At 37.8% G+C, this 16,528-nt stretch overlaps 1 protein-coding gene across 1 annotated transcript in view; it reads left to right on the plus strand.

Moving 5' to 3' along the window:
- The window catches only part of SLC9C2 (solute carrier family 9 member C2 (putative)), a 106,060-nt gene that overhangs the window by 8,889 nt on the left and 80,643 nt on the right, over window positions 1-16,528 (plus strand). The window contains exons 5-7 of the mRNA XM_027612500.2: window positions 2,311-2,476; window positions 10,670-10,786; window positions 12,088-12,249. Of these exons, the coding sequence (XP_027468301.1) occupies window positions 2,311-2,476; window positions 10,670-10,786; window positions 12,088-12,249 (445 nt within the window). The remainder of the gene's footprint in view (window positions 1-2,310; window positions 2,477-10,669; window positions 10,787-12,087; window positions 12,250-16,528) is intronic.

Genomic DNA, 16,528 nt, shown 5'->3' on the forward strand with positions numbered 1-16,528 from the left:
GGTTGAGAATCTCTGCTGCTTTAAAAACTAGCTTAATATTTGTTGTGGTTAAAAATGGACTTAGAAGGACAAAGGATTTGAACAGATTTGAGGCACCAAGGAAGATATGTGGAAGAAAATAGTGTTTAGAAATATGCTCAACACCATAAGTCACTGGAGAAATAGAAATTGAAACCACGGTGACATGTACCACTACATATCTATTGGAATGGCAATAGCAGCAATAACAAGCCTGATAATACTGAGTGCTGGTAAGAATGCAGTGAGAATGCAAAATGGTACAGCCACTTTGGAAAACAGTTTAGGAGTTTCTTATAAAGTAAAACATACACCTGCCATATGACCCAGGAATTCCACTCCTATGTATTTACTGAAGCTAAATGAAAGCTTGTTTACACTAAAACCTCTGTGTGAATCATTTTTATAGCCGCCTTATTCATAATCTGAAAAGTCTAGAAACAACTCAAATGCTCTTCAGCTCATGAATGAATAAACAAATTGTGACACATCTTATAATGGAATATTACCCAGCAATGAAAAAGGAGCATTAAGGGCCACAACATAGAAGAATTTCAGGTGCCTTATGCTAAGAGAAGGAAACCAGACTCAAAAGGCTACCTATGTATAATTCTATTCATAGAGCTTCCTTCTAGCAAAGGCAAACCAGTAGGTTTGGAGAACAGATCATTTGTTGCCAGGGACTGGGGAGAGGGAAAGGAATTAACTACAAAGGGTCAACATTTATTTGTTTATTTTTTGAGACAGAGGGAGACAAAGAAGGGGGGTAGGGGCAGAGGGAGAAGGAGAGAGGGTCTTTTTTTTCTTTTAAGATTTTTTTATTATTTATTTATTTGACAGAGAGAGAGAGAGAGAAAGAGAGAGCGAGCGAGCGAGGAAACAGGAGAGGGAGAAGCAGGTCCCCTGCTGAGCAGGGAGCCTGATGCAGGGCTCGATCCCAGGACTCTGGGATCATGACCTGAGCCAAAAGCAGCCGTTTAAACGACTGAGCCACCCAGGCACCCCAGGAGAGAGGGTCTTAAGCCGACTCGCGCTGAGCATGGAGCCCAATGCGGGGCTCCATCTCATAACCCCGAGGTCACAACCTAAGCCGAAACCAAGAATCAGATACTTTAATGGACTGTGCCACCCAGGCACCCCAAGGACATTTTTTGAGGTGGTCTGTTTTGTTTCTTAATTGTGGTCATGGTTACATGACTGTATGCATCTGCCAAAACTCATATAACTCTCTATCAAAAGAATGAATTTCACTGTATGTAAATTAAAAATAAGTTTTAAAAAATCAAAAGAAATAGGGGCACCTGGGTGGCACAGTCTACAGTCCTAAGTTGGTTAAGCATCTGCCTTCAGCTCAGGTCATGATCCCAGGTCCTGGGATTGAGTCCTGCATTGGGCTCCCTGCTCGGTGGAGAGCCTGCTTCTCCCTCTCTCTCTGCAGCTCCCCCAGCTTGTGCTCTCTCTCTGTCAAATAAATAAATAAATAAGATCTTTAAAAAAATAAAAAAAAAATCAAAAGAAATAGATTTGGATTTGTTTCTCAATATAATTTTGTACTTTGCCCTTACCATGCTTTTCCTTCGCTTCTTATTCTTTCTTCCCTTCTCAATCAAGTCGATTTTTCAGTTGTCTTTGTCCTTTAATTCCTTCTTCTTGTTTAAAAGTTGTATATTCTATTTCTATTTTTGAGGCAGACACTGCTGATTGCCTATCTGATATGCATTCTCTCTTTCTTTCTCATTAACATAAACTCACTAGATTTTGCTTGGTATGGTAGTGGGCCCAGTGTGAATTATTCTATTTCCCAGCAAGGGGTAGCTGTGTAGCCTCAGAAGAGAGTGTGGCTAATGAAATGTATACAAATGTCTGTTGAATAAGGCTTCTAGAAAGCCCTTAATAAGAGGGCCAAATCAGCCAGCATGTCCTCTTTGCCCTTTGTTTTACTTCTCTTTCTGCCTGCAGCCCTGCAGATCAACGCTGAGGAAACCAGGCAATGTTTCACACAGAAGCAGGAAAAATTTGCATTCCATTTTAAGAACATTTTGATGTTGGGACCTATTAAGTTGGACTAGCAATAAGAAATATTAGTGAATTGTTCTTGTAACAATGAGATAGACTCTCTTTTGTTTGGAAGGGATGGTTTCTTTGAGGCAGGTAACCTAGAATACCTTTTGAAATTATTTTTCAGAGTAATCGTATAAAGTATATAACTAAGATCTGATTCTTCCATAAGTAAATGCAGTCATGCCATCCTTAAATGTTAAAGTAATACTGTGTTATGAATTGGTTTCACAGGTCTTGTTAACAGCATTAATTAGCTTTGTTGTGGCATTCATCATAATTGGATATGTGGTTCTGAAATTCAATAGAGATTTGTGGGATTTGCAGTCTTCCCTACTCTTTAGCATGACCCTTGGCATGACAGATCCTGTTCATTCTGTGAATTCACTGAAAACTATTGGTATGTCAGATTTATTTCTCTCTCTTACCTTGAATATATAGAGATAAATTATTTTCTTTTGATCTTGGTGAGTTTTTTTTTTTTTTTTTTTGCATGATTTGTGCATCCAGCAGAGTAGATACTTGTGCTATTTTTCTTGGAGATGGGGCATTGATGGACTTGAAAAATGCAATGCAAATAGGAAACCCAAGATGTGGGATAAAGAGCACCAATTATAATCTCAAAGGATTTTTTCAAGAAGAAAAGTAACCTTTCTAGTAGGTGATAAAAATTAGCATTCTTTTTCCATTCCACTGAATTCTAAGCCTCAAGGTAGAAACTCTGCCCTACCCCAGTGAAACTTTTCCAAGGCCTTGCTACCTCTTGTTAGAACTGCCTCCCTTTTGATGTGCATTCCATTATTACTATTTAACATAGCACTGGAAGTCTTAGCCTTAACAATCAGACAACAAAAAGAAGTAAAAGGCATCTGAATGGGCAAGGCAGAAATCAAACCTTCACTCTTTCCAGATGACATAATACTCTATGTAGAAAACCCAAAATACTCACCAAAAAATTGCTAGAACTAATACATGAATTTAACAAAGTTGCAGGATATAAAATCAATGTGCAGAAATCTGTTGCATTTTTATACACCAATAATGAAGCAGCAGAAAAAGAAATCAAGGCATTGATCCCATTTGCAATTGTACCAAAACAATAAGATACCTAGGAATAAACCTAACCAAAGAGGTAAAAGATCTGTACTCTGAGAACTATAGAACACTTATGAAAGTAATTGAAGAGGACATACAGAAATGGAAAAGCATTCCATGCTCATGGACTGGAAGAACAAACATTGTTAAAATGTCTATACTTCCCAAGGCAATCTACACATTTAATGCAATCTGATCAAAATAACACCAGCATTTTTTGCAGAGTTAGAGCAAACAGTCTAAAATATGTAGGGAACCACGAGAGACCCAGAATAGAATCCTGAAAAAGAAAAACAAAACTGGAGGCATTACAATTCCAGATTTCAAGCTCTATTACAAAGCTGTAGTCATCAAGACAGTATAGTACTGGCACAAAAACAGACACATAGATCAATGGAACAGAATAGAGAACCCAGAAATGGACCCAAAACTATCTGGTCAACTAATCCTCAACAAAGTAGGAAAGGATATACAATGGATAAAAGACAGTCTCTTCAACAAATGATGTTGGGAAAACTGGACAGCTATATGCAAATGAATGAAACTGGACCACTCTCTTATACCCTACACAAAAATAACTTCAAAATGGATGAAAAGACCTAAATGTGAGACAGCAAACCATCAAGATCCTAGAGGAGAACACAGGCAGAAACCTCTTTGACTTTGACTGAAACGACTTCTTACTAGACACATCACCAGAGGCAAGGGAAACAAAAGCAAAAATAAACATTGGGACTTCATCAAGATAAAAAGTTTCTGCACAGTGAAGGAAACAATCAACAAAACTAAAAGGCAACCTATGGAATGGGGGAAGATATTTGCAAATGACCTATCTGGTAAGGGTTAGTATCCAAAGTCTATAAAGAACTCAACACCCAAAAGACAAAAAATCCAGTCAAGAAATAGAAGACATGAACAGACATTTTTCCAAAGAAGACATCCAGATGGCTAAAAGGCACATGAAAAGATGCTCCATATCACTCATCATCAGGGAAATACAAATCAAAGCCACAATGAGATACCACTTCACACCTGTCAGAATGGCTAAAATTAACAACACAAGAAACAACAGGTGTTGACAAGGATGTGGAGAAAGGGGAACCCTCTTACACTGTTGGTGGGAATGCAAACTGGTGCAGCCACTCTGGAAAACGGTATGGAGGTTCCTCAAAAGGCTGAAAATATAAATACCCTAGATGCAGCAATTGTACTACTAGGTATTTATCCAAAGGATATAAAAATGCTGGTTTGAAAGGGTACATACACCCTGATGTTTATAGCAGCATTATCAACAATAGCCAAACTATGGAGAGAACCCAAATGTCCACTGACTGGATAAAGAAAATGTATTATATATACACAATGGAATATTACTCAGCCATCAAAAAGAATGAAATTTTGCCCTTTACAACAACATGATGGAGCTAGAGTGTATTATGCTAAGTGAAATAAGTCAGAGAAAGACAAAAATAGTATGATCTTACTCATATGTGGAATTTAAGAAAGAAAACATGAATACGTGGGAATGGGGGGGAAGGAGAGAGGGAAATAAACCATGAGAGACACTTAACAATATAGAACAAACTGAGGGGTGCTGGAGGGAGTTGGGTGGGGGAGATGGGCTAGATGGGTGAAGGGTATTAAGGAGGGTACTTGTGATGAGCACTGAGTGTTGTAGGTAAGTGATGAATCACTGAATTCTACTCCTGAAACCAATATTGCAATGCATGTTAACTAAGTAAAATTTAAATTAAAAAAAGAAAAAAACCACACAAAAATTTAAAAAATATATACACTAGAAGAAGGAGAAGAAGAGGAGGAGGAGGAAGAAGAAGAAGAAAAGAAGAAGAAGAAGAAGAAGAAGAAGAAGAAGAAGAAGAAGAAGAAGAAGAAGAAGAAGAAGAAGAAGAAGAAGAAGAAGAAGGAGAAGGGGAAGGAGAGGAAGAGGAAGGAAGAGGAGGGGAAGGGGGAGAGGGAAGAAGAAGAACTGCCTCCCTTTTGGACTAGCTAACCTTAAGCAGGTAGTGGAAGGGGGTGTAGTTTATTTAAAAGAAATGAGTCAGAACATAGTTGGGTAAACATGTTCAATAATAGCTTATTCCCAAGAGGGTTTCAGGTCCTGCAGTACTTCCCCTCTTATTTGGTAAAAGATGATTTCAGTCTGAAACATCCCCCTGTTGTCATGTTTTATTAACACAGCAGTAAAAACATGAAATTATTAGATGTTATGGTTTCTGTTTTTGACTCAGAAATATTTTTCTAACCAATTTTAACATATTTATATTTAGTGGAAATATATAGCCTTATGATTGGAATGGGAAACCTCCAACCTTGCCTGCAAGTGGGATTCCCAATTTTATACCCATTTATTTATTTATTTAAGATTTTATTTATTTATTTGACAGAGAGAGAGACATTCGAGAGAGGGAACACAAGCAGGGGGAGTGGGAGAGGGAGAAGCAGTCTTCCCAAGGAGCAGGGAACCTGACGCTGGGGCTCAATCCCAGGACCCTGGGACCATGACCTGAGCCGAAGGCAGATGCTTAACAACTGAGCCACCCAGGCGCCCCTTTAGACCCATTTATACTTGCATTTGGGAAAATGTAAGTTTTAAGACACTTTTGGTAGTGATATCCTAAATTGTCATATTTCTCAAAGAGTCTGATCCTCTCCTCTTTCTTTCTCTCTCTCTTTTTCAAGTACAATTTTTTTTCCTATTTTTTCCTTCATCTGCCTTTCTCATTTAGCCATTTGTATTTGCCAGTTGTTTTATTCACCTCATTTTTTTCCTGCTCCTTTTTCTGAAATCTCTTGACTGTAAGTGGCTATAAACATTATTTATTGCAGTTTCTATATTCAATTTTTTTTTCCAAAAAGGAAGTATAATAGAAAGTTTTCTATTTCTTTAAAAGAAAACGAGAGAAGCTATTTAGCTCTTAGTTGATATTTTCTTTATGTCAATAATGCTCAAGGTGGTGTGTGGATTCTGGATCCAGTAACATTTTTTCCTAATAAATTTGACTCATTTTTAGTGGGGATATCACTCTTATTTATGGTATTCATAGAGTCACCATTTTGGCTGATATGTGTGAATTAGATAAATGGTCCTTTCTTCAAAACAGTTTATTTCTAACTGTCATAATATGTTAATTTTTAAAGGAAAGATATTTTTTGCCACATGCCTAAAATTATCATAATATACAAAACTACAGTTCCTATAATGTGACTAGTGCTTCTTTTGACGTGGTGCCCTTGTGCACTATAAACCCTGCGGTCTCAATGGCCTGACCCACTGAAAGAAGTAGTGGGTGTTCACATGCAAGTGAAAAGGAACTTGTCTATTTATTACCTGTTTGAAAAGAATGCACTGGGCTCAAACAATTTTTACTTTAAAACAAATCTGGAACAGGGTCCTTATAAAGGAATAAAATACAAAGTTTTAGTATGATCTCAATTGAGGAAAAAGTTTATAAGCTTAGGAAAAGACCTCAACATAAATGTTGTACCTGAGTCATGAAATTGTATGTGGTTTTTGTTTTATTCTTTCCTTTTCCAAATTTTACAATGAATTAGAGAATATGTTAGTTCTACATTACGCCAATAAAGAATAGAGAAGTAATTCTTGTGGTATTTTGCCATTAAACACAACTATAAGTCAAGGTCAAAGCTTCATACTGGGGCACTTGGGTGGCTCTGTCTGTTAAGCATCTGCCTTCGGCTCAGGTCATGATCCCAGGGTCCTGGGATCCAGCCCTGCATCAGGGCTGAGCAGGGAGCCTTCTTCTTCCTCTTCCTCTCCCTCTTCCTGTTCATGCTCTCTCTCTCGCTCTTTCTCTCTCTAAAATAAATAAAATCTTTAAAAAAAGCTTCATACTTCAGACCTTGTATTTTACCTGTTCCTGGTTGACTCACTGAATTTGAGGAAAGGATGAAAGGATTTCTTGACCAACTAAACCAAATGTGCTAATAGTTTCTACACCTGCTTAACCAGTAGTTTTGTGCCTTTTGTCACCGTCAAAGCTAGCAACAGGTAGTAAGATGAAGACTGGTTAGCAACCCTCCTGGGAGTTTCCTGGGTGGGATTTGAAACTGACCCCCATACACAGAGGGCAGGGAGAGACTAAAGCAAGAGGCAGGTCACTGCAGGTTGGTAGGTGGCAGCTTTTATAAACAAAAGACTTACATACAAGGCTTATCTTGGGCAGTAGCAAGATGAAAGCATCCCTCCACCTGCTCACCAAATCTGAAAAGTTTATGTAGAGACCTTACCTGGGTCCAGTCATGTATACAGTGTAGGTGTTCTGAACACCACATCACTATCTCAAGGCTATGTCCTTGCAGCAGCGTCTGAGAGTGGGAAAGGCAAGTGAAACTCACATTCCAAGCACAGGGGAGTGGCTGAAGGGCCTCTAATCACACGGGTCCAAGTCACGGGTCAACTGCCAGTCATATCTTCTTGGTGATATCAAAGAAGCAGGAAAATATGACCCATAAAGTGTACAAAAATAATAAGTAGATTGAGTTATGAGGCAGATGGTAGAATTATCAGACAAAAACATTAAAGCAGTTATTGTAACTCTATATGTTCAAAAAATGAGAGTAAAGATTAAGGCTGGGTTAGAACTTACTCCTATCAGTTTATGAGAGCACACTGTTAAATAATCAGGAATTTTGCAAGCCAGTTGTTAAACCATTAGTAGCTTCAAATTGGCTATGGTGGGAGTGTTTATGTGTGGAATTTGCAAATGCTACAAATCAGGTGGTTTTGTTTTTGTTTTAATTTTGGAGAAGTGATTTATCAGCATATCACTGGACATATATGGTAGATATAAAAGAGACCTAAATCAAATTTCTAGAGATGAAAAACACAATAGCTAAGGCAAAAATTCCACTAATGGAAGTAGCTTAGATACTGCAAAAGAAAGTATTAGGGAACTTAAAGATGCAGCAATAGAAACTACCCAAAATGAAGCACATGGAGAGAAAGACTAAGATAAGTGAACAGAACATCAGTGAGCCACTGTGGGACAACTTCAAGTGGCTTAATATACAAGTCCCCAAAAGAGAGGAGACAGAGAGGAAGAAAAAAAAATATTTGAAGAAATAATGAATGAAAAATTTCTTTTTTTTTAATTTCTTTTTTTTTTAAAGATTTTATTTATTTATTTGAGAGAGAGAGAATGAGAGATAGAGAGCACGAGAGGGAAGAGGGTCAGAGGGAGAAGCAGACTCCCTGCCGAGCAGGGAGCCCGATGCGGGACTCGATCCCGGGACTCCAGGATCATGACCTGAGCCGAAGGCAGTCGCTTAACCAACTGAGCCACCCAGGCGCCCGAATGAAAAATTTCTAAATTTGATGAAGATTTTATAGCCACAGATTTTAAGAAGCTCAACATACCATAAGCCCAAGAAACAGAAAACTGCACCATGGCACATAAAAATCAAGTTTCTAAAAAGCAATGATAAAGAGAATATCTTAAAGGCAGCCAGAGGGGGAAAAAGAGACACATTGCATGCAGAGGAACAAAACTAATGACTTCTTTTCAGAAACAACGTAAGCCAAAAGATGGTGGAGCGACATCGTTAAAGTACTAAAAGAAAAGCTTAGAATTCTCAGTGAAACTATCTTTCAAAAGCAAAGGTTAAATAAAATGTTCTTAAACATATTGAAGTTGAAAGAATTTATCACCAGCAGACCTGCACTATAAAAAAAAAAAGTTAAGGGAGTCAGGCAGAGAGAAACTGGTATCAAATGGAAATTTGGATCTACACAAAGCAATGGGAAGCACTGTAATTGGTAAACATATGGGAAAATATGACTTTTTTCTTATTTTAAAATCACTTTAAAAGATGACATTTAAAGTCCTGTGGGGATTATTTATCTGCTCCTCCATTCTTTGCGTATGGTTTCCACTCTCAGGATCACAAGTTGGCTACTAAATTTCCGGCCATCACGTCCACATTTCAGGTAAGAAGAGGAAGAAGGGCAAGGGACAAAGAGATGCTCCTTTCAACCAAGTCACCTCTCCCTCCAAGAAATTTTCCCAAAATCCCACTTGGTAACTTCCACTTATTTTTATCTCAATGGACACTCTTAGAAGCCCAGGCTATGAGGAAAAGTGGTCATTTAACTGGACACGTTGCCACCCTGGATAAAACCAGTATTGTTACCAAGAACAGAGGATGGGTACTGGTTGAGCAAGTACGAGTCACTATCACCCTATTCATAAGTTGTATATCACAAAGCAATTAATTTGTTATATTTTCCATTACACTTACCTGTTTGTGAATGTTAAGTACCAATAAGATTTTGTATTTAATTTTTAATAACAGCCTTATTGCAATATAATCCACATACCATAAAATTCATCCTTTTAAACTGTACAGGGGCCCCTGGATAGCTCAGTCAGTAGAGCATGTGACTCTTGATCTCAGGGTCATGAGTTCAAGCCCCATTATTGAGTGTGGAGCCTACTTAAAAAGGAAAAATTAAAAAAAAATTAAACTGTAGATTTCAGGGGTCTATATTTGCAGAGTTATACAACCCTCATCACTATCTAATTTTAGAACATTTTTATTACCCCCAAAGAAATCTCCTACCCATTAGCAATCACTTCTTACACCCCCATTCCCCCAAAGCCTTGGCAACCATGAGTCTATTTTCTGTCTATGGATTTGCCTATTCTGGACATTTCATACAAATCAAACCATACAATATGTTTTCTGTGTTTGGCATCTTCCACTCTGTATAATGTTTTTTAAAGTTCATTCATGTTGTAACAGGTAACAGTCAGTACTTCATTCTTTTCTGTGGCTGAATAATTCAGTTGATTATTATGAATAATACTGCTACGAACATTCATGGACAAATTTTTGTGTGGACATAGGTTTTCAATTCTCTTGGGCATATGTCTATAAGTAGAATTGCTGGGTCATCCTTTGTACTTCTTTCTTTTTTCCTTTTATTTTTTGAGGGAGAAAGAGTGTGTGTGCATGCAAGTGCATGCGCCAGGGGAGGGGAGAAAGGGCAGAGGGAAAGGGAGAGAGAGAATCTTAAGTAAGTTCCACACGCAGCATGGAGTCTGATGCAGTGCTTGATCTCACAACCCTGAGATCATGACCCGAGCTGAAATCAAGTTTGGACGCTCAACCAACTGAGCCATCTAGGCACCCCTGTACTTATTTCTAAAATGTGATTTTTGTGGAGTCTATTCATATTTATTCAAGCTAAATATTGTGTCCTGAGAAGTGTTCTGTCTCATTCCAAAACTCAAGTGTGATTTGAGGCCATGAACACTTCAAAGAATGCTCTTGTCCTGTTCCTTTGTCATTGGAGAGATTAAAAAATGGTGATTGGGGTTGCCTCGCAGACCCACCCCAGTCATGGCCTTTTTCTTTTTTGTTTGACATATTCCTTCTCTTCTATTTTTGTGTTTCCTGTGCAAAAGCATCATTTGCATGTACCAAATTAAATTATATTTTTTATTTCCTTTTCCAGGCATTTCCAAAATGTATACTGATATCATACGAGGAGAATCAATGATCATTTGTGGCTTCACATCCATTTGTTTTGGAATTTTTCGGAGCAACTTTCTCCACAGTTCCATGTTTACGGGTAGGAGCATCTTTTTTGTCTTATTTTCTAAAATCATTCTTATATGATGCATTTCAATTCACACTGACATTAAAATATATTAAAGGGCGCCTGGCAGTTTCAGTCAGAGGGGCATGTGACTCTTGATCTCAGGGTCATGAGTTTGAGCCCCATGTTGGGTGTACAGATTACTTAAATAAATAAAAAAATCTTTAAAAAAGTAAAAATAAAAATACATTCAAGATGTCTTAACTTTACTGCTTTCTCTATACTTTTGGACCAATTAAAATAGAATATCAGATAACAAGAAAATAATTACCATCTATGTGTTTTCTTGGACAGGAAGGGGCAAAGAATGTTAAAGAAATGGTTTCATCTCTTTCCTTCACACCCATACACACACAGGCACACACATCATCTGGCTCAGAGTAACTTCCTTCCTGGATCTCAGTGAATGGATATTAAGAATTGACTTGATCCTGAATTTAAGCCTGAGGGTGAAGGCAGAATGTTTCCAGCAGTACTGGAGAGTCAGGTCCTGGAAGTGATAATAGATTCATGTGGTTCAAGTTCACTGGGGTATGGAGCGTGTTGCTTTGCTAGGTTTCCAGAGGTGGTTCTAGTAGAAAAGAAAGGAGGAGGGGAAATCACAGCATAAAAAGGGAAAAGGTGTCCTCCTGATTTGTTTAAGTGATAGTTTTAGGAGGAGAGAGGTGCTAAAAGGAGAAAGAATGTTGGTGATAAAAGGGGTTTGCAGTGCTTCTCAGTGGGGAGCTAGAGGCATTTGGGGTGGGACAGTGTTATTTAGGACTGCCCTTGGTATTGCCTGACACCTGCTCACTACTGCCAGTGTTGTCCCCAGTTATTGGGACTACGGAAAATTTCTCTTCTCCATTTCCCAAATGCCCCTGGGCTGGGGGCAGGGGTCACAAACGGACTGCAGGTTGGTGGCGACCCTGGACATGATTTGCTTGGCCCAAACATAGTTTGTAAAAAATATGAATTTGGATGTCTTTTGGTCAGACATTCATTCTCCCATTTGTCACGGACTTTCCACATTTATGCTCTCTGCCTGGCTTTTGAGGACGTTGGAATCTGCTGTCCCTGGATAAGTGAATCTCAAACTCTAGACTGTAAGGGAAATAATATCCCCAGAGTCTCTGTTTTGCTAAGCTTTCATGGGGAACCCCCATTTGCTGAAGAACAAGGTCTCATTCAAAATCTCAAAAGCAAACCAAAGTGCATAGACCCAAATGCCATCAATGAAAGAAATGAAATTTATAGTTCAACTTCTTCTTTTTTTCTTTTATTCTTTTTTCTAGAGTTACATGTAATCTTGGGCCTCTCCTTGGACATCCTGGGAAGCATAATATGTGGATATTCGTGTGCAAGAATCATTCAGTTTATATTGACTGACCTCTTTAGCAATACACTTAATAGTGTCATTCTTTGCATTTCATTGGTGTACATGACCTTCTACATTGGTAAGGCAGAAACAGATACAAAAAATGCTGTCCTCGAAGTGAATTTTATGTATTTTTGGTTTTCATTGATCTTGAATCCAGTTGCCTCCTCTCAACTGCTTCTTCCTTGTGGTAGCCCCTCTGTGCATCTTGTCATATTATCCTTCTACAACTTCTAGCTCTTTCCTGGTCTCTCTTAACATCCCCTTAATTCCAAGCCCAATGTCCCTTCCCTTTGCATTTCTTCTCCATGTAATTACTCTCTTATTCTTTTTGAGCCCCACCTTTTGACCTTACATTTAGTCACTGGAAGTCCCCTGGAAGTCACTGGCAGCTCAGTGCTGATTCCTGTTCTGACCTTAGCGACCCATCTCTAAAATGAGATTGCTGGGAAAGATGCTCCTCAGGTCTTTCCAGCCCAACTGTCTTTCCCTCGGTGGGTACCAGACTGAGGAGACTGTAGGAATGGCAGCCATTACCAGTGGCTAGGAGGCAGGAAAAGAGAGGGAGAAATCAGATATACCTGGATCTGGAAGAGTGGAATAATCGTAGGAGTCAGAGTACCTAGCACTGGTAGACCTGCAATAATCTTTTAGTCTAGTGAGATGGGCAATTAAAGTTTTTTACTGGCCTTAGTAAGGTGGCCAGTCCCCAAGAGCCATAGTAACTGCATAGAAATGGTCATATCCTGCTTCTGCTCTCATGCCACACAGTAGAGCAACTTCCATCTGTGAAAGACCTCAGATATCAAGAGCTTAATTACTCCTCTTGTCCTCTCCAGTCACCTAAAAGCCCTGCTTCCTCTATAGGTAAAATGCCACTCAGGAGTTGCTTACTGCCCCAAATGAGTAAAATTACAGAAAACGTTCACTAAAGGGTCATTTCCTTCTTCCTTTCTTTCTTTCTTTTTCTTTTTTTCTTTCTTTCTTTCTTTCTTTCTTTCTTTCTTTCTTTCTTTCTTTCTTTCTTTCTTTCTTTCTTTCTTTCTTTCTTTCTTCCTTCCTTCCTTCCTTCCTTCCTTCCTTCCTTCCTTCCTTCCTCTTTCTTTCTTTCTTTTTTGTTTATTTCTTTCTTTCTTTCTTTCTTTCTTTCTTTGTTTCTTTCTTTGTCTTTCTTTCTTTCTTTTTCTTTCTTTCTCTTTCTTTCTTCCTTCCTTCCTTCCTTCCTTCCCTCCTTCCTTTTTCTTTCTTTCTTTCTTTCTTTCTTTCTTTCTTTCTTTCTTTCTTTCTTTCTTTCTTTCTTTCTTTCTTTCTTTCTTTCTTTCTTTCTTCTTTCTTCCTTTCTTCCTTTCTTCCTTTCTTCCTTTCTTCCTTTCTTCCTTTCTTTCTTTCTTCCTTTCTTTCTTTCTTTCTTTCTTTCTTTCTTTCTTCCTTTCTTTCTTTCTTTCTTTCTTTCTTTCTTTCTTTCTTTCTTTCTTTCTTTCTTTCTTTCTTTCTTTCGTTTTCTTTCTTTCTCTTTCTTTCTTTCTTCTTTTCTTTTTTTCCCCCTGTGAAACCTTTATGGATGCCTTAAATGTGTGAAGAAAAAATTTTTAAAAATTAATATTTCCATTTCTTCCACTAGGTCATGAGTTCCTTGAGGTAGAGGCTGTCTCTTCAAGTTTTTATTTATTCTCTCTTCTGTGTTCCCCCAGCCAGACCCAGTGCTTCCCATATACCTGAAAGTAATTTAAGACATGTTGGTTGAATAAACTGATATTAATTCTCAAAGAACTTGGAGTTAGACAGATTTGAATTCAGACCCCAACTTCACAATTTATTAGCTTGTTGACCTTGGAATATTACTTATCCTCTCTAAGCTTTAGTTAGTTTCCTCATCTATAAATGTGATATAGTAACACCTAATTTATAGGTGTATTGCTGGCACTAATGAGATAATGTGTGTTATGTGACTTGCTCATGCGGATGTGCTGGAGATAGAGCTTACCACCTTGTAAGAGCTGATTGCACACATCTCTTCACAACTCTGTGTGGGTGGCATCATTTGAAATTGGCCCTATTGGGAGTATTTACTGCCATGGTAACTGGCAGACACTACCCATCAGGGATTTTTTTTAACCTCCAGAGAGTTGGTTTTAAACATTTACTAGCTCACCACTGGACTCAAGTTAGAGCAGCCAACAAATGTTGGTTCCTTTCCACTTTCTTTCTAAAAGATGAAGATGCTTCCAGTCAGTGGTTGGGAGGTCTGGAGTAGATCCTTCCTTTTAGTTTCAGAAGGAATCACTGCTGAGGGAGCCTTGATGTTGGACCTCGAGCCTCTAGAATTCTGAGGCAATAAATTCATACTGTTTAAGATAGTTTGTGGTACTCTGTTACAGCAGAGAAACGGATATTTCTCTCTCCTCCGTTGCATTTTCCTCTGCTTCACGGATTAAGAAACCACTTTGGGCAGTCCTTTACTCTTTTTTTTTTTTTTAAGATTTTATCTATTTATTTGAGAGAGAGAGAGTGAGAGACAGAGAGCACGAGAGGGAAGAGGGTCAGAGGGAGAAGCAGACTCCCCGCTCAGCAGGGAGCCCGATGCGGTACTCGATCCCGGGACCCCAGGATCATGACCTGAGCCGAAGGCAGTCGCTTAACCAACTGAGCCACCCAGGCGCCCAGTCCTTTACTCTTATATTTAATAAGTTCCTGACAGCAGAAGTCAGTAACAGACATATTATCAGGAGAAGTTCCATTGCCAGAAATTCCATTGCCAAACATAGATAAAATTCTAATTCACACATTCTCTAATATTACATTTCTGTCATGTTATCTAATTTTGTTTTCTTCCCTCACTAAGGAACATGCAGTCGGCTGGCTTAAGTCCAGGGAGCATCTGATTGAAGTTAGATTGCCTCTTTGAGCGCATGTAGTAATTTCCCATTTTTGTCTCAATTGTGTTCAATTCATGAAACCTGGACCTCAAGAAATCACTTGTACCAGCACATTCATTTTTTTTCATGAAACAAAACAAAACAAAATGGCATAGATATTGCCTTGCAAAGGACACAATGATTCTGGAACATTGTTGGTTGACAGGTAGTACAGTTGGAAATATTAATATATCGGCCCATGGAAGAAAATTTGATTGAGGGGACAAAAGGCACTTGAAGAGTCAATTTATAATTCATGAGACATGGTGGGTTTTATAAAAGTGTAGGCCAGAGGTATACCAAGAGAGGTGCTTAAACAAGCAAGAGGAATATTTTATTGACATAATTCAGAATTTCTGGGGAATGGAGATAACAAAGAGCAGACAACTTTTCATTAGTTTTATTGTTTTAAAACTCTCTATAAACAATGCCTCCCCTTCCTCCCCATGCCAGTGCTGATCACTCCACTGTCTCTTCACTATCATTGTTGGTCTAGGTAATAAATGTCAAACTTCCATCATTACCGGAATATATTTTAGTTAGAAAACATCCAGTCTTGAATCCTGTTGCTTTTAGGAAAAAAAAAACCCTTTGATTTTCTTAGGAGGACCTTCACTTTTTCTAAACCAGAGAGAGGAAGAGAGAGACAAAGATTGAGAGAGCCACTTGTCTACAGCACAATTTTCTGTGATGGTTTTTTCCATTGAGTTAGAAAAACTGTACAAGTCTATTTTTAACAACCCAGCTTTATAAAGATGAAAATTACTTCCTTTATTACATAGTCCATGACTTTATCCTCCTTTGGAACATTTAAAATACAATTGAATATAATAGCTTTTGTAATTTTGTAAAAATGTTGTCTAATTATAAAAGTAACACATATTGATTGTAGAATTTTGGAAATATTCTGAAAAGTCAAAAAAAAAATCACCTATATACCTGTGTTATAAATTAGACCATGGATACATTTTTAATAAAATGTGTATAAACATACATACATATGTTAATGTATGCCTTCATACCATGTAATTCTATAACATTGGGATTATGCTAAATAAGATGACATCAGTTTTAAAATGAAATTATTTACTGGTTTCCTCATAGCAGATGTTGTCTGTAAGTACTGTCTATTACTGAGAAAGACTATGATGAGCTTTAAAATCCAGTAATACTAATTATAGGGAAGTGGAAATAAGATTTCAAAAGACAGTTTCCCTATCATCACAGTTCCCAGCACTCCTGGTTTTACTCTCCTTGGTTATTTATATTAAATTCAGTTACATAAGTAGGTAAAACTAAATCTAAAGTGGACTTAAGTGATTAGATAAACCAAAGGAATAATATAAATACTGAAAATAGTGAAAATATAAAAAAATAAAATAAAAAAATAAAATTCAAATAAACAGTATTAATTTACTAAGCAGTAAAGTGAATGTATAAAAA

The sequence above is a fragment of the Zalophus californianus genome, chromosome 10, assembly GCF_009762305.2.
Source record: "Zalophus californianus isolate mZalCal1 chromosome 10, mZalCal1.pri.v2, whole genome shotgun sequence".
Classification (NCBI taxonomy): Eukaryota; Metazoa; Chordata; class Mammalia; order Carnivora; family Otariidae; genus Zalophus; species Zalophus californianus.